This window comes from Lagopus muta, chromosome 6, assembly GCF_023343835.1.
Source record: "Lagopus muta isolate bLagMut1 chromosome 6, bLagMut1 primary, whole genome shotgun sequence".
Lineage (NCBI taxonomy): Eukaryota > Metazoa > Chordata > Aves > Galliformes > Phasianidae > Lagopus > Lagopus muta.
In genome coordinates, this window is record NC_064438.1 from 18,154,511 (window position 1) to 18,173,204 (window position 18,694).

Sequence of the window (18,694 nt, forward strand, 5' to 3'; positions counted from 1 at the left end):
TTTCAGTCATCTCTGAAGGAGAACCACACAAGCAAACCCTGAGTCAGCCAGTACCTTCACAGAGCAGCACTGGTGAACCCTGTACAGTTCAGGAAATGTGAACACATTTCAGTGCCACATTGGCAATGAGCAATTGAATTGAAGGCAAATGCTTGTTCAATGTTTTGGCTGAGAGAAGAGAATCACAACCTTGCAATGTAACTCTGGAAATGAAGGCAACCATCTTCTTGGAGTTTTGCATTCCTCCCCTTACTGCACAAGAATCTGTGCAACAGAGACCCTTATTGCAGAACACAGCACAAGAAGTTTGTGCATCAGCCTAGTACTCCGTTGAGCTACCTGGTTACATCAGAGCACTCACCAGGGAGCAGATAGATGCTGCTCACCAGAAAAATCAGGGTGAATCAATCATTCACTGCCCTTAGCCACAGCACTCGGGCATTGCCCACTGTGCTGTCTCCAAGGATAACAGAAACTATTTACAACAGCACTGGATTTCTCAATGCTTTTGAAATGCTGGGCATTTAAAAAAAAAAAAAAAAAAGCACTGTATCAAAATGAAAGCAAATTTATTTCTGTGAAAGTTGAACAGTTACAGCAGAAATACAACTTTCCTTGTAGTTTAGCCCAAGCAAAAATGTTACAAGAAGAGGTCTGTAAATAAAGCTCTTAGCTTTTCCCCTTCTTTGGAAAGGGGGGAAAATTGTCTTCACTGGTCATGTGTCACAGCTTCAGGAGGCACCAATACAAAATGCACTGAAGTCAGAGGAAGACAAAGAGGGAAGGGAGGGAGGATGTGCACACATTGTCTGGTTAGTGGAACAGTTGTCTGGGAGTCAGGAATTTAGGATTTGTTCCCCAATCCCATGCCCAGCACATTAGGGTGTTTTGGGCTAAGCTCCACAATCTGAAGCTTTGCTAGTGTTAATTTATTAAAAGGACAATCAAACAAAACAAAATCCATTTACTACTACTTCTCAGTGCAGTAACTTAAAAAGTTTTATTTAAATCATGAACAATGTCAAAACCTATATCACCACCAATCCAAAATCATATAGAAGACATTTGTCTGGTATCTGAAACAGTAAAAAGTGATCTCCATGTAACTTGCTTTAATCATCATTTAAAAAAAAAACAAACATTATGAACATTCCTCATTCAGGAAGATGTACATTTTTAATGGAAATTGTGAAACAATCCTGTTTTCATTTAAAAATTATTTGACTACAAAACTCGGAGGAAATGAAACCATTTTCAAAATAAAATTAAATTAGAACTCAGTAATTATTATTTTATGTATAACAGATAAAGTAAACTCTGTGAAATTAATGTATGCCACCATCAGCCTTACATGGATAATTACACTTTCATTGATCCATTAAACCCAGAATATTTTAATAACGTACTTAAAAGGTTATTATTTACTCACTAACCATTAGCTTAGCATAGCACAGATACAGATGAAGTAAATGAAATGTCATCTGACTGCCCAGTAAAAGAGATGAATAAAACAATATTAGAATTAAGTTAGCCTGTTACGCCTATGTGCAAATGTCACTGTAGCTTGTTGAAACTCACTGCTGTTGGTGAGTGGTGGTCATAGGGACAAAGAACTCCTGCCAAACAATTTCAGCAGACAAAGGAAAGACATCCATACGAGCACTACCAACTGAGCACTATGTGCTCAGTAGTTCCCACATAAATCCGCTGTATCCTCAGTAAAATAAATCCCCTTAGAAAAATCCTGTCTGCCACTGAACTGCACAAAATAAGCCACATATGGTACCCAAATCTTGCATCATGTGTAAGTTTGAAAGAATCCTATACTACTTATGTTCTTCAGACTTAATCCCAATTAGCAGAGACTAACTGAATAACTTACTAGCTATAAGGTATGCCACCTCCTCCATGTACGGCAGTTGGATCCTTAAAAACTGGGGAGGTGTCTACAAACTGTGTACTATAATTGCTGTAATTCCTCTTGAAAAATACCCATCACTGAAATGTTAGTCTTGTTTGAGCACTAAAAGCTTAGAAGTAATATACTAATTCATATGACATCCACACAGTGTGCTTTATTGCAAGTAGAGGAAAGCCAAACCAGGATTCACTCATAGCAAAGAAGAGCAGGTAAGGTGTAGAGAAACAGCACTACTTATCACAGACAGTAGCCAACGGAAGCATTCAAAAGCACTTGCGATGGACAATAGAGGGCCCAGCTTCCTCATATTCATCCTTACTAATCCACATTTGCTGAAAAGTGGAGAGGGATGCCAATATTGAACCCCCAATCCAGACAGAGTATTTACGTTCTGGTGGTGCAATCATCTAAAAGAGAAGTGTGATCTGTCATAAATAAAGTGGCAAGTAGATAATGCAGTAACATCTCTTTGGATTAAATAACTAGGTAAAAGGCACTGTACCAATGCAACTCTAATGAAATAAACCCTCTGAGAGGCAGAAAGCCTGTAAACTGCCTTCCAACTCTAGTCAATAGAGATTATCATCAGCAGGTGAATAAGTGGCAGCCCACAAAACATCTTACAAATGAGAAAGAATTTCAAATTTAAGAGATTAATATAATTTGATCATAAATAAACACTTCCGAGAGTGGTCCAAGGTTCATTTGTTTAAGGATAAAATAGCTCTGTAAACAAAGCAAAAAAACCCAAACACTTTGGACATACCAGCCTTGTATCCCAAGATAGATGTTAGATATTGGGCTGCCTCTTCCCCGTTTATCCAGTGCTAAAACGCATCAGCTGTTCTATGCTTTAACTACTTAACTAAATTTCAAATTCATTAGTGAATTGTTAGCTTATTACTGAAATTTCTTTCATCCTTCTCACTACTAATGGCTTTCACTGACAGCTAAACTTTGAAGTCTGTGATACTCCCAGTAACTTCTCAAGTTGCCCATCTACCCATTGGCATTTTCAGCTCTTTCCTCTTCAGGTTCATCCCTGTCTCTCAAACTCCTCTTTCAATCCTGCTTTAGCTGGTTTAAGGAACAGAGGGATAAGGCTGCCTGTCCACACCCTCCTACCATCAGGACTCCTGATGCAAGACATGAGCATTCGACTACAGACATTTTAGATTTGCTTACAGGACATAATTTTTCAACAAAAGAAGTAAGCATTAAAAATTACCTTAATCTTCATGGTACTTGGAGCCAAAGCTGTGATCTCTTTCTGCATACGGTCACCAATACCAGGATACATTGTGGTTCCTCCAGAGAGTACATTGTTGGCATATAGATCCTTGCGAATGTCAATATCACATTTCATAATGCTGTTGTACGTAGTTTCATGGATACCTGCAGACTCCATCCCTGTGTGGAAAAAAAGTTTTCACCATGTTATTTCTTTTTATTATTGTTAAAATGGAAAAGGAAAGCTCACTAGTCCAAACTTATTTCCCTCACCTATCTCCCTTCACAAGACTCCAGAAGTTATGGAATGCCTAGGATAGGAAGGAGATTCAGGAATTCCTGAGTCCCATAGCCACATTTCTGACAATAACCATCCTTTAGCACCAACTGTAATCCTTACTACACTTCCAGTAAACAAATTCCTCTATCAAAGGGAATTTCTGTAAATCTAATCTCACTCCTGCTGCTGTTCAGATACAGAACTTGGAGCTATGTTAATGCTTGGATAGTTTAATTTTCACATAGAAGCGTGGCTAGCTTTGCTGTTCAGTACAATAGAAATAATGCCAAAGTGCCTACAGCCATTTTGCTGGGTCCTCATCAGCACAATCTGAGCGGGAAGTGGGAAATTTTTAAGAGCAGTATGATTTACCACATAAAGCGCCAACATCCACTGAGAGAATGGAAATTTTTTTAACACTACGGCTAAAACTACTGGAAAATAAAGTTTGATTTTTTCTTTTTTTAAAGATTAACTCAGATTAATATAAGAAAATGATAAACAGAAACAGCGTCTGGATTCAAAAAAATCAGTGCTGTGTGGATCTAGATCAGTCAAGATAAAAAGCAGTGATCTTTCAACAGTTCTCCAAACATCAACTTAAAACTTCTACTGCGTTCATAAAAGTATGAAACAGCCTTAAAATTCTCATACTCTAAATGAACAGAGATCTTTCTGAATAAACTTCTAAAGAACAAAATAAACCAATAGAATCTGCACATTTCTAAGGACAATTGAGGACAAACATTTAAGATCCTACAGCTGTGAAAGCTTCCTATACTTTCTAATAAAGCATGCTTTTTATATTGTGCTAAGGCCCTAAAAAGAGAAGTCGTGTCTCACCTATAAAGGATGGCTGGAAGAGAGTTTCTGGGCATCGGAATCTTTCATTTCCAATGGTGATGACTTGTCCATCAGGAAGTTCATAGCTCTTTTCAAGGGAGGAGGAGGAAGCAGCAGTTGCCATTTCATTTTCAAAATCCAAAGCCACATAACAAAGCTTCTCCTTTACATCCCTCACAATCTCCCGTTCCGCTGCAGAGAGTCAGTAGGTTTTTAATCAACATACAGTGCAACAGATTGAACACAGACATCCTCATGCACAGCTCCTTAGGCCCAGGGTGGCCATACAGTCCATTGAATTCTGATCTCTCTGCCATCGTAACTAAACTACTTCCCATTTGCATAACCAAATTTCTCTCATCTGCTGATGAAGATGTATTGTGTTACCAAATAACGTAAAGATAAATTTTTACATTTTATGAGCCAAAACTTTGATCAAATTTCCAGAGGTTCATCTATTACCAGCTACTAACTGTTCCTTTGTCTGTGGAATAGATATGGTGAACTCCAACAAGCAGTTAAATTCCTCAATGACACAGGAGTTCCTAACAAAGTGGTAACCATGTCCTTGAGCTCAACAGATATGCTGCAAGGCACAGCCAGGAGAATTCCATTAGCTAAGCTAGAGATATGGTTTTTGCCAGCATAATAAGACAAGTACCAGAACAAATATAAGCAAAGTGCATGCAAAATAAAGCTCATTACCAGTGGTCACAAAAGAATAGCCTCTCTCTGTAAGAATCTTCATGAGATAGTCAGTCAGATCTCTGCCTGCAAGGTCCAGCCTCATAATAGCGTGAGGCAAGGCATAGCCCTCATAGATGGGTACATTGTGTGTGACACCATCCCCAGAATCCAAAACTATCCCTGAAAAGAGAAAGAAAAGGAGAAGCTGGATATTTTCCACTATTATAGAGTCTCTACATTCCTCATATTCTAAAATGAATTGTGCAGCAACAAATAAAGATCCTCACCCAATTGCTTCTGTCATTCTTACATCTAAAGAGCTCACACGTGAGATGAAATTGTTAGCTCAAACTAAGCAACTGTGGCAGTGAAGAGACATGTAACATTCAGCAACTTGATTGTATTGTTCTTATTGAACAGATGCTAACAACAATAATCATATACGGAGTCTTTCATTTTAGAAGACTGCTAGCTCTTCACAGACATGAAACAGTATATAAACTGCACATAAAAATCTGTCTGCCATTAAAATAAATCATTCCACGAGGGAAAATGTAACCACGGTTTATCTGCCTGCAGATGAGTCAATTTCCTATTCAGGAATGGAAGTGAGTGTATGTTTTCCAACCAAAATGAATAAAGCATTTCTGATATATCAAAGATGTATATAAACAGTCAAATTTTGGACATGAAACAAGTATTTATAACAGGTTGTAATCCCTGCAGGCTGGTGATCTTTTCATATGGAATTATACCGTGACATCAGGCTACATAAACAGATGTATTTTAATTTTTTTCAAAATATGTTAAGACTAAAAGAATACTAAAATGTAATTTATTGTCTTGATGTTTAATCAGATTCTAAATGGCAATAAGAACTACATGCTAATTCTAGAGCAGACTGCTAATTAACAGCAGACATCAGGTTTGGTGATAGATATTCAATACTTGCATGAAACATTTTCACTTAACCACTGGAAACTATCTTGTATGGGGAATGGAGCTTCACAATAGAGACAGGTATGAAGTAAGAAGGAAAGGGCAGGCATGGAACAGCCCAATTAAGATACAAACTGTTCTCCATGCTGTGCAACTAAGGGCAGTATCAAGTTGTACCGTCCACCTGTTCATGTTATTGATAAGTAGCAACTTGATCATTTTAAGCAGAACAACATGAAGCCAATGCCCACAGCTGCCACAAAGAGCAGAACAACCAAGAAGCATTTAAATGGCATAGTGGAAGGCATTTTGTTTCCATATAAGTATTGATTCTTCTTAATAAACAGCTGGCATGCCACAGCAAAGGAGTATGTACATGTGCAAACGAAGGACAGGTGGACAACACGGCACCCAGACAGACTCACCAGTGGTTCTTCCAGATGCATACAGAGACAGCACTGCCTGAATTGCTACGTACATGGCTGGCACGTTGAACGTCTCAAACATAATCTGTAATTAAAAATTCACAAACCTTTAGCAGTTACAATTAAAAGTAACCGAAGAGACAGCAGAACTGAAGTCAGTGGATATCTTTTAATGAACCTCAGACTAGGTCAGGGTGCTACTGATAACATTCATTGAAGGCAATGACTCTGGATGACTTTCTCACCCCACTGCTGCAACAATACAGCAATCTAAAGTATTTAGATATATGTCATTAAAAAAAATTAAGAAAACACAGCTGAAAATAGAGGAATATTCAACCTATTCATAGCTCAAGGAAGACCCGACCATTCCTGGCACAGCTTTTGTTCTGTCTCAGAAACTCCTCTGCTAGAGTGTTCAGATTCCTCTGGCAAACATATCTAGTGAAACATGAACTTCAGGATTCTCTTGGTGTAGCTAAAACCTCACCTGATTGGGCTTAAGCCTGTCATCCCTTTCTGTCTCCAGCAAACACTTTTTTCTCTTTATGGTAAACTTGGATATCAGAAGATTCTTCACCAGAAGGTAGCAGGCACAGAAAAGTCTCCCCAGGGCCCCAAGTTGTTGGAGTTCAAGGAGCATCTGGACAATGTTCTCATAGAGTCTGATTTTTGGGTGGTCCATTTGGAGTCTAGAGTTGGATTCAATGAAACTTATGGGTCCTTTCCAACTTACGACATTCAACATTCTCTCATCTTGTCCCTCCCATATTCTCTACCCTAAAAAGCTCCAACTCTTTTCACTTTCTATATCAGGTACTCTGCATTTTTATCAGAGCAGATGGAATATCTTTTGTTTCCGGCTAGAGCTCTGCTGAGTAAAAACATTAAAGGCTCACAGGGAAGTAGTGAAATATGGACAGCCATATGGGATTTATTCTTTCCTAAACTAATGTCACCTACCCCACACAATGCTACTCCATCATCAGTGCAGAGCCACTGGAATCAGGGAGTTACATTTAAACTTTGGATTTCATAAGCTAATGCCTTTGCCAATGAAGTCTATTTTAATGAAAAGCACGCCAACAATTAAAAAATATATTAATTAGATATTTCATAGTTAATTGATGCAATGAATTTAATGCAATAAGTAATAGACCATAAGCCTCTAAACAGGATTTATCATTACAGTGTAATGACAAAGAAACAGTCCCAGACATGTCTGCTGTATAAACTACACTTTCTGGTTGCCATAAACTAGGTCTTTCTTATGTTTTGTTGTTGTGTATTACCTCCCAGTAACGTGTGCTGCCAACTTCATTACTTAATTAGTATATTTACACTGTTGCTGAATGGATGCATAATCTTTTTATTAAATATATGCCAAATGGGTGCACAAAGGGAAGCTCAGAGCTACATTTGATTTTCCCATGTGATTTTACTTCCATACCTGTATTTAAATCACGCTTCTAGTTACATCACTAGTTAAATCTGCAATATGGACTTCTGGCCAGAAGGCCGTTCTAAAATGTACAAACTATGGAGGTCTACTTTTGGTTCTGAGATATGCTTATTAAGTCAATCCGGGCACATCTATCTGAAAAAATGTTCAGCAGAGCATTATTTCAATTCAAATACTCCTAGGCAATCCATTTTCCCAAGACAGAACAGATTAGAACAATTTTCTCCAATCCTTTGTGCTCAGAGATGCCAACCCTAAGTGATTATCTTCCATATTAAGAAAGCTGAATATCAAGGACTCTTATACCGTGGCTTCCTGTATGGTTCCCATGCAGAAATGGTCTGCAGTGCAGCATTTCCCAGGGGAGCAGTGGAGTCACCATCCTTGGAGATGCTCAAGAAAAGACTAGATGTCACACTGAGTGACGTGGTGTAGAGAGGTGGCAGGCATGGTTGGACAGCCAGACTGGGTGGTCGTAGTAGTTTTTCCAGCCTTAACAATTTCATGATTCCTATCTGGTGGCCCACCATACCTGAGTCATTTTTTCACGGTTGGCCTTGGGGTTCAATGGGGCCTCGGTCAGCAGCACAGGGTGCTCCTCTGGTGCAATGCGGAGCTCATTGTAGAAAGAATGATGCCAAATCTAAAATGAAAATCACTTCAGAAAAGCGGTCAGGAAATTATTCCATTTGTCCACATAACACTACACAGGAAGCTTTTCAGATACGGTTCTAATAAATTTTCTATAGACACGTTAAAATAGAGAAAAAACATGCAAGAGTGAAGCTGCCAAATGCTGCTCTGTTTTTATTAACCAAAACCACTGGGTTTTTACCATATTGAACAACAGAATATGACCTACACAAGGGAGCCCCGCCTGCCAGGATTCCCCACACATATGATGGATCATCCTCTCTAAATGGAAGCACTGCTGCATTTCCAGCCCCAGCGCTCTGGTGCTGGAGCTGAGCCGAGCATTGAACTGCCAGTTCTGGAGAGATTTCTCCACTTCAAGCTGTGTGAAGGCTAAGATCCAGTTGTAAGCCATTGCCAAGGCAGTCTGTATAAATCTAATTATTTCCGCAAAAATGAAAAGTTGTTTCTGCCACAGCTATTTCATCCTGTAAGCCCTGAATCAAACTCACTTATTCCAAGTAACTGAGTTTCTCAGTTTCTGTGAATCACTGTTGTTCAAGTTGGGAGGTGTTACCTGTACCAACAGTGCTGGCTTAGATTGTTCTCCTGACCCATCAAGACCTTTTTTGTCTGAGGACTGACTATGAGGAACTCAAGGGATTATTTTCTTGATGTCAGCTCAAAGACAGATTGTTTTGTATCGTGATGAAATATTTTCTCATCTTCTCATGTAATTCTTTCCTTCATTTTTTTTTTCTTGTCTCTTTAATCATATTCCAGCTTTGTCCAACCTAATGAACTTATTTCTGAGCATAAAGCATCAGCTTTGTGCTCAAGTTTACTTGATGATCTTGACTTTGCAGGTGCTTCAGATTTAGACATCAGCTGCCAAGCACTGGATTTATTATGAAAGTTATCTGCCCTTAGAAAAAAAAAACTCATTTCCTTTCAGTCACTTAAGTATAAATCCAGATATTTCCAGAACTGGGACTTGGGGTGCAGGCCATTTCCACTTGAAGGTTGTAGCAATTGGACAGATCAACACAATAGGGAAGGTGCTACAACAGAGGTGTGATGACAGAAAGATGGCACGATAGAAAGGTGCTATAAAGGAAGGGAAGAAGATTGCTCACCTGTATCAGAAGATGCCAGGTTCACAGAGGAAATCTTCTCCAAGGAAGGATCTCCAAGCAGAGATCCTTCCACGATGGCAGTCAGCCCCTTAAATGAGGTATAAGAGAGGTGCAGCCAGGCTCTACCCCTTTCTATCACACAGCTGAACTGCCTTCACCTGTGCTCCAAGGGCTGACCAGGTCCTTACCCCAGGTGCTCAATCAGTGTTTCAGACCGTGACTCAACAGTTACCATACAAAGGTTTAGAAAATGAAGGCAGGAAAATGTTGAAGAAAATGAAATAATCAGTAAAAATAAAATAAAGGACAACATATGTCATACATAAGGAGAAGGAAAAAAACCACAACTTCAAATAGGAAAGAAGAAGGAGAGGAGTTGTACATCATTAACAATGCACTGAAGATTTCAACAGTACTAGTAAGGATAGACCCTGATGAAACCTCTGGCATTTTGCAGGTTTTTACTCCAAACCAGGCAGGATTAGGTGCTGCACAGACCATTAGACTTGATCTAATGATAATAATGGATAATGGTATTCCACAAGAAATGAGAATAGCCCCGTGTTAATTTCAACAGGTGACAGGAATTAAATTTAAACAGCATGCAAAAGAGCTAAGAGAAATTACCGAGGAGGGATTATTCCAACACTTAAACATCTACATAGCCATCAGGGTCAGAAATCTCCCTATTCTAACGCTTCCCCTCCCATACGCTGCCAGCTCTGTAGCTGCGTACAAATTAACGGTGATGTACAAAGCCCCGTGTTATTATCCACTAGAAAACAGAGCAGCCCCAATTTGAATATTGTGAACTGAAGCACACCAGAGGAAGAATGCTTCGCTTCATTGCCCACATGTTCTGTTCCTGATTCACACAGATGCCTGGGTGCCCAGCAGCATCCCCATCCACGCTCCCCCTCACACACAAACTCATCCTTACTCATTCACCCAGCCCAGTCTTTAGGTGACCTCCTCTTATTGTCATGCGTGCATGGCTGAGCACTACACTTATGCCTTTGTTCCATTTTTTTGGCACATTTCCCAGCAATTTCCTCGTTTCTTCTATAGTGTGGCATTTTTCAGTACTGTTATTTCCAAGCATGCCAAAGAAATCTGTGGTTTGGATCAGAACTGTGCAACTTGTTTTGGGAAATCCCAGGGAAAATACATAACACTTATTTCTTTAACGTTCAAACTTTAGGAACAATGCACTTCTGAGTGCCCTTCAGCCAGAAGAGCATGTACGTGTCTGTGTACGTGCACACATACACAGAACTGTTGTACAGTTTCTGTTGTACAGAAATTAGGTGGAAGATTCCCATGTGATCATATGTCTAACTGAGTTGGGGAGAATCATAATAATAATTACTTTTTTTTTCTTTTTAATTTATTTGCCACAATCATGAAAGTTAGCAATGTGATTCTCATCTCTCCCTTCCCTATGTCTTTCTCTCATGGTTCTTTTCTGCTATTTGTTGCTCATTTATTTGAAAACCTTTTCCACTTTCTGTCCCACTCCTTAGACTGAGTGCAACTCTGTCTGGGGGCATCTCTTCCAGCTAGGACATCTTGGGTGTTGTATGACATAAGAAAGTGATTTTGAGCTAAGAACCCACTCTCACTCATTTGGTTGATAAAGTGGAGAAAAAAAAAAAAAAGTTGAACTACAAGAACCCATGCCTTGTCCTACCATTATATGAATTACAGCACTGCCCGAATCTCCACCATAGAACACCCTTGGAAAACCCCTCCCCTAGCAGAGGTCAGTCTAACCATTAGGCTACCCTCCAGCACTACACCATGAGACAGTAAAGCACATGCCAGGTTTTTTTGTTTGTTTGTTTGTTTTTTACCATCCCCAATTTCTTTTCTTGACTGCATTTTAGATAGCCTGCTCCAGCATCAAGCATTACCCAGAAAGCAAACACCACTATGTGCTCTACACAGAACAATTCTGGTTGCAGAGACAAACCTAGTAAACTTTTTCACCCAATGCAGAGCAGGAAAATTATCATGAAGAACAGTATAATGGTGGGAATTATATTCCCACCTATTCTACACTACAGAAATGAGCAAGGTATCTTCCCAGAAAGCAGTGAAATAATGAAATGCAAATACTATGCTTCCATCTAGAGGAGTAGGTGGGCAACTCTCATCCAGACAAGAAGTTGGGACTCCCATTACTTCTGTGTTAACTTTGGTCTGTTCACCTGGTACACCCTGCACTACCAGTGTGAATTTGTGGCTGTGACACCACAGCTGAATTATAAGAGAACACACAGCTGAGTTGTTGCTTTGCCCCTAAGCAGACACAGCGCTCCCACAGATTCAGGTGCTCCCTGCAAAGAGCAGGATGCACGCAATATGAGAAGGACTTCACACAGTAAGATAGCCCTCTCCAGAGCCCATCAGCAGCACTCTGCACTGCCAAGCCTGCTCTTGGGCACCCTCAGCAAGGCACTGCACAGTGCCATTCTGCTGTCCAAATGCCAGGAATGCAGTACCTGGCAGGGAATACAGCAACTTCATCACCACACAGGCATTAAAGCTCACTGGAATCAGCAATGGGAAAACATGCTCTATGGAAAAAGTCCCCTCCTTAGAGAGTTGGTACAGGGATAGAGAAGCACAAATCTGGTCTTCAATTGGCAGTGAGTGCATTCTATGCAATACAAAACACGGGCATCATCCGTGGTCCATTCACGTAAGCAAGAATTGAGGAGGGAAAATCATCCACCACCTCACAGGTTTCAATCCCAACTGAAATAACCTTCCTTCGTGTTTCTGTTACACCTCTGATGAACTGCAACTCTAACTTTAGCCAATTCCGATCACATCATACGAAGTTCTGTCTCAGTTCGAACTTCAAGACTAAAAATATGTATAAAATATTTGTCTAACATGCCACAAATACCTGAAGAAAAACATTTACTTTTTAAAACGTCTCCAGCAGTGCTAAGGCCTGATCAGCACTGGACTCCTGTACAGGCACACATCACCATCCTTTCAGCTATACTGAGATTTCCTCAAGGATTCCTTCAAGGACTTCCTTTGATTTGCAAGGAAGATAATGTCAAACTCTGTTTCTTTGATGACGCTTTAAGAAAATTATATTAAAAGTAAACACCCACCTTTTCCATGTCATCCCAATTGGTGATGATTCCATGCTCAATGGGATACTTCAGCGTCAGGATCCCTCTTTTGCTTTGCGCTTCATCCCCTACATAGCTGTCTTTTTGACCCATTCCAACCATAACACCCTGCAAAGTATATTGTTCCTCTATTAGTGCGGCGTACCTTGCACAGTAAAAAGAATATGGCCTAAACCTCATGTGAAACAATGTACTTCACAAAGCCAAACTAAAATGCAAATTTATTGGTAACCACTGACCATACCAACTAGCTCAATAAACTCTCTAGAAAGCCTAACACAGCTTCAGAAATGAAGCTGGGGATCTTGCACCGCACACAGAGAATGCCTGTGTAGGAGCAATGTCTAGGAAGGCATCAGTAAACCCATGGTATCTCCAGGAGAGGTGGCTCCTTCAACATTGCAAAGAAACACTTGAAATGAATTGCAGATGAAAGAGAACCTGGTTTTGACTCCAAAGATCTACTTCTTACATTCATACATTTGCTTGCACCTTGTGTCTAAGCAGTTCCACTACTGCCTTTAAATGGTGAGATTGCTCCTTGCCAGAAGACCAGTTTACAACACAGGTAAAGGATAAACATTCAACTTTGAAATTTACATTAATTAATGCTCTTTTGTGAAACATAAAAGAGATTTTGCAAAAGAAAATGAACACGCTGAATAATAGTTTTATTAATTTCATCATGTTTGCATTAGGAAGTCTATCATTCTTTCTCTAAATATAACAAGACATTGGGTACAATATTATTCAGCAAATAGTAAAAAATATATTGAATTTTGTCATGGATAGTAACGCAGCCACTGAGATGTTTCACTGTGCAAAATGACATGCCAGCTCCAATCATGATTAAAAGCCAGTGAACAATTCCAGAGGTTAAAAAATGGACATGCTTTCAACAACTGACATTTAAACTTCAATAACTCATAGAGGTGTTCAAAACACATTCATTAAAAAGCTTAATATTTTATGCCTGTCTAAACAGGCTTATTCAACTTGGCAAAAGAACACAGAGAACTTCAGGGAAGGGGTTAGACACCTCAGAAAATTAAAATCTGACTCAGATAAGAACAAAATCAGCGAAAACTGGCAACTTCTAATTCTAAAGGAACTGTTAGAAAAGTAATTAAGCAAGCAAGACCTTTTTCAAGTTCAAGAAAAATCACATTTATCCTTTCTAGTCCTGCAGGAGTTGATTAAGTGATGCACTAGAGATATTTTTCAGACATTTAATGGGCCCTGCTTTTGTTTAATGGAACAATAAAAGGACCTTACCACTGCCATTCATTTGGTTTCTTGTGTTAGCAGCATTCTTCCTTTTTTGTTTGTATTGATACAGCAACTTTTGTGGGTTTTTTTCCCCATAAGACACCTCCACATCATTAAAACATTCAGGTTCTTCTACAGTCAACATTTTATAGTTGAAGAATACCTTTTCCAAAGGACTCGGAAGCTCACTGCATAAAAGATATGCAGCTCAACTACCTGGTTCTTAACAAGCTCAATTCCCACGAATGGGAGATTTGCCTGAATAATCCTTTATCACTTCCACAAGTCTCACAAATACGAGCAGGCAGCACTTCCATTCTGGTACCAACAGACCTGATGTCGAGGGCGTCCAACAATGGATGGAAACACGGCTCTTGGAGCATCATCTCCTGCAAATCCAGCTTTGCAAAGACCAGACCCATTGTCACAAACAAGGGCAGTGGTTTCATCATCATCACACATAGTGCCTCAATTTGGGCTGTAAAACAGTAATTTGAAAGAGTTTGGAGGAGTAGATGGAAGGGAATGAGACAGAAACAATTCTTCATCTTTTAGATAGCCTACTGCTGTAAAGAAAAATTATTTTAGAAAACAGCAAAACTAAATACCAAAGTCCATGCTAAAGCCTCAGTTCCGGAAAACACACTAAGTATCCATATAAATTTTGGCTGAATGAATTTTAGTGAGCCAAGTTAGCAAGGATATTCAGCCTCTATTTCCAAAAGGGAAATCTCCGATATCCCTGTCATACTCTATTAACTGACTTGGTGACCACAGGACGGGCTCAGCTAATGGATACACATTCAGCTCTACATGGACTTCTGCAAGCGTAACTCCATCTCTTCCAACGCTAAATTACCTTCTAGAAATTACATTTATTAAAAATGAATTAATCATATGCACCCACCAGTTATAACATTAGTGCTTTAAGAGCTCCTGAACATTAACTCTTTCAGATGCTGCTTTTGCTCCCTAATGGCATTTTTGCCTTTTTCTCAGGGGGCCATGATCAATTTGAAGAAACAACTAAAAATAACCCCCACAAACACTTTCAGGAAAGTATTGGCTGTGTTTTTAAATGACAGCTACTCTGTAACGTTAAGTGCTGGCTAGAGGACCTGTTCCATACTTGTAATGGTAAATATCTTATCAAAGAAGCTATTCTGGGACATAGAACAAGCTGTGGCTGGCACAGCTGGCCAAAATCAACAAAACCACAGCAGTTGGCCAACACATCAAAGTCCTGAATTCACTGAAATCCATGGCAGAATTCCCACCGAGGGAGGGCCCGAATTTCACCAAGACTTCTCTTTTGGACTCCTTGTTTATTTTTAGGGCTGTAAGACTGCCTGTTTAGGCAGTCAAGAGAGAAGTATTGCACTTTTCCTTTTCTGGCAACTTCATTCGGTAAGGAAGAGGACTTTAAGAACAAAAAAGGAACGAACAAGAAAACAGAACTTATCCCACTAAGTCTCCATCTGTCTGATCTGTGGGGCTTAAAACAGCCTCATGCTCTTCAGAGGGCCACTGCAATAATACTGAAGTCCTTGGATATTTAAAAACAAGGTTTTCTCACAACAGACAATGACTGTGCAGAGATAGGATACTCTGCCCCTTCTGCATCAAAAAAATAATGAAGTCCCTGGTGTTCACTCCTTCACCATGGGCTTTATGGAGTAAGACCACAACACACGATTGATCAGAACGCTGCCAGATGAAATGGATGCATAATTTGAATAAATGATAATGCAGTATTATAAAATAACAATAATCTCTTTGATTGACGTTGATATGCATGTGACTGGAAGATTCCTTTGCTCATAAAGAAGCTGAATATTTCTAGCACATATGTTTGCCAATAGTTTTAATTTAGGAATGTTTAAACATTAGTTCCAGCAGGTGTATTTGTGAATCTTCATTCACACTGCCACAAGCCATTACTTAGTTCCGAAATCCTAACGAAAAGCCTTTGAGAATGCAATAAACTAACCATCTTCCAGCATTATCCAGCTTTACAGAACTGTACCCAGACTTCGATTCCAATGTGAATCTGAATCAAAGGAAATTCAGTTCCTAAATACAAGAACTACATCAGGTGAAACGCTACAATTTCAAAACAGAGAAATTATAAGTATAGAGATTCTTCGCAGCTCTGACAGTACAGAAAATAATATTCCCATTCACTCTCATCACAGCATTTTATGTGCAACTGTGAATGGAAAAATAATCTCAGTTACAACCATCCTCAGAGAAAAAAAATTCACAGCGAAACCTTAGATCATCTTTACAAGCTAGGCTTCAGAGTGCCAGCAGTTATTCAGTTGGTACTTTTACTCAATATTGGTTAGATTCCAGACAACTCATTGAAACTTATTAATAAAATCAATGGCTGAATTTGTTCATTTCATGCTTAAAAACTATAGCAATGACCTTGCTATGCTTATCATTACTTAGTCATAAGGTAAATGTTAAAAGAGTACTACTTAAATACACAAATACCTTCAGTGACAGTCATGTTATTGCTTTGAAGCTGCTGGTTTTAATAAACAGAAAACTTCCTATTTGTTTCTACTGGTTTCTGCATAATGCCTGATGTTCAGAGAACACTATTAAAGTTCTAAATTCTATAGCATGTTCTGCATTTTGTATGCATATTTAGCACGGGCCAAATAAAAGTCCTTATTGTCCGTGCTGTTCTAGGATTGACAAAGAACAGATGCCTGAACCATCTAATTCCCTCAAACTGTTGAGCCTCCATGTCTTGTGAATGCCTTCCCCACATCCATCCTACCCTGCCCTTCAGTGAGTTGATCAAATGTAGGTAACACTGAAATTAATACGGCCATCCACTCTTAAGACAGCACTCCTTCTGTAAAATACAAAGCGTTTAGTCCTTTAGTACAAAATGCTGTGAGAGAACTAAATGTGATGGAATACATTCACCTTGTGCTTCATCCTGGTTTGTGTCATAGCTACTCATAACTATCTGTTCAGCTTACACATACAGATCCCTCTAGGCTTCAGACAAAGAAAGTTCCACTGTACACCACTGATCTTTCCAGCGATGAGGGACATCTACATCTCCTTACAATCATGCAGTCAAACCTGAACTGCCTTACATTAGGAGTCCTTCTGGAATTCCTTCAATGGCTAAGGCAAAGCAGTATCCAGGACCACATTTTGGAAATAAGCAAGTGTACACATACCCCCAGAAGATCTCAAACCAAGTGAAAACAAGCGTTAAAATCATCAGCTGTTAACAGGTGAAACTCTCAGGGTGCGCTTACCTGGGAAATGGTGACGATCTGTAAAAGCACCTTCGTAAATGAAGTGATCTCATCTTCCATTACATTTATAACAGCTTCAGGAAAGGAGTTCACAGAACATCTACGTGAGTCAAGCCATTTTTGGAAACCTTTTTTTCAGTTTGTGCTTATCGCTGTGACAGCATAAAGGCCTAGATAAATTAGGGCAGGATTTCCATTACCTCTGTATCCCCTCCCCCTTGTTAACTTGCTATGCCTCGTAAGAAAGGATTTTTATTTTCATTAATAACCCCCCTTTTTGAGACAAAAGCCCTCACACCAGATGTGCAAGACAGGAAGGTTTTGTGGTCCACTGCTGTCACTAGAAACCATTCTACTTCTTTTAACACAAATACCTAAGAATAGCTCATTATCATCCTTGTTAGCAGCCATCCTGAAGCAGGAGAAGTCTTACCACAAACAGTTCTCACGTTTCAACTGTACTTGATGTTTGTTTGTGTGGTGCAAAGACTGAAAATAGCTGACTTATCTCAGAATTTCAGTGACACTGTGGCTTAAAACAGGGACTGAATCAGCAATAAGCCATTCAAAAGAGGTGAGTGGTAACTATTTCACACACACACACAAAAAAAGACATCAACTACACCGGAATATATTGGATTAATATAGGAATCCAGACCATTAGTAGACTAGAAATATTACAGAATCCTCATAAGAAGAAAGTTCCTAAGCTTTACCTTAGTTCCTAGATAATTAAGGCCGGTGACAATTCCCATTCCACATCACAAAAGCAAACAATGCAGAACTTCAGATACAATTTAGTAAATGTTAACCCTGCCAACATCAACTCTCAACCAATCGCTCTTTCTCTCACCACGTGACCATGCACAGCAGAAGACAGCATGTACAAAAATCCTTGTAACACAGGCAGATAATTCACTTCATGAACACTCAAGTCAATTTTGTAAAACTGATGGAAGCCTTCAATTTTCATATGCATTATCTTCTCCCACAGTTTTTTAGACTGGTTAATAGGAAAACAAATGGTCATTTCTTTTTGTGACTTTATGTCTACTCTCTTAGACTTGGCTTGTTTTGAATGCATCTCCATTTTATACAGGAATGAACGGAAACACAGAACAAACAATAAACAGTACCAGGAATAAAAACAACATTCTAGCTTCTACTGGCCATAGCCTTCACAGATAAGCTGGTTTTGGAATCAGAGAAATAGCTGTGAAGTTTCAGAGATCGTTATAACAAAATACAGGAGTATCAATATAAAAGGCACAATGCTCCACTACATACCTACAGAAACTGAGTGCAAATCACCTGCTTCTTATAGCCTCCCAGTTAAAAATGCAAACTCTCCTCATTCGTAATTCAAAGTATGTAAAATATGTAAGACTGTAGGTTTATAAGCCTGAAGTTCATCTGCTGAGCAGCTAAGT

At 39.3% G+C, this 18,694-nt stretch overlaps 1 protein-coding gene across 3 annotated transcripts; it reads right to left on the reverse strand.

Moving 5' to 3' along the window:
* Window positions 1–552: 552 nt before the first annotated feature.
* LOC125695439 (actin, alpha skeletal muscle B) lies at window positions 553–17,587 on the reverse strand. Of its 3 annotated transcripts, XM_048949854.1 has the most exons (9): window positions 17,265–17,587; window positions 14,311–14,455; window positions 12,688–12,816; window positions 8,320–8,430; window positions 6,326–6,410; window positions 4,980–5,141; window positions 4,275–4,466; window positions 3,150–3,331; window positions 553–2,328 (listed from the first exon to the last, which is right to left on the reverse strand). In XM_048949854.1, the coding sequence occupies exons 2-9, from the start codon at window positions 14,437–14,439 to the stop codon at window positions 2,185–2,187; spliced, it is 1,134 nt and encodes a 377-aa protein (XP_048805811.1). In that variant the 5' UTR covers window positions 14,440–14,455; window positions 17,265–17,587; the 3' UTR covers window positions 553–2,184. The 3 variants fall into 3 exon arrangements, with proteins under 3 accessions (XP_048805811.1, XP_048805812.1, XP_048805813.1); XM_048949855.1 differs by lacking the exons at window positions 12,688–12,816; window positions 14,311–14,455; window positions 17,265–17,587 and adding an exon at window positions 9,557–12,681; XM_048949856.1 differs by lacking the exons at window positions 12,688–12,816; window positions 14,311–14,455; window positions 17,265–17,587 and adding an exon at window positions 9,557–12,681 and having other exon boundaries at window positions 8,320–8,445.
* Between the last annotated feature and the right edge of the window lie 1,107 nt (window positions 17,588–18,694).

Bases quoted from the DNA above. Each gene is read 5' to 3' on its own strand.
- LOC125695439 (XM_048949854.1), bottom strand. From the start codon at position 14,439: ATGTGTGATGATGATGAAACCACTGCCCTTGTTTGTGACAATGGGTCT. The intron at 6,411-8,319 runs GTATGGTGGGCC...TTTTAATTACAG, and splicing joins ACCGTGAAAAAATGACTCAG to ATTATGTTTGAGACGTTCAA. The intron at 2,329-3,149 runs GTAATTTTTAAT...CTTCTCTTTTAG, and splicing joins CAAGTACCATGAAGATTAAG to ATGATTGCACCACCAGAACG.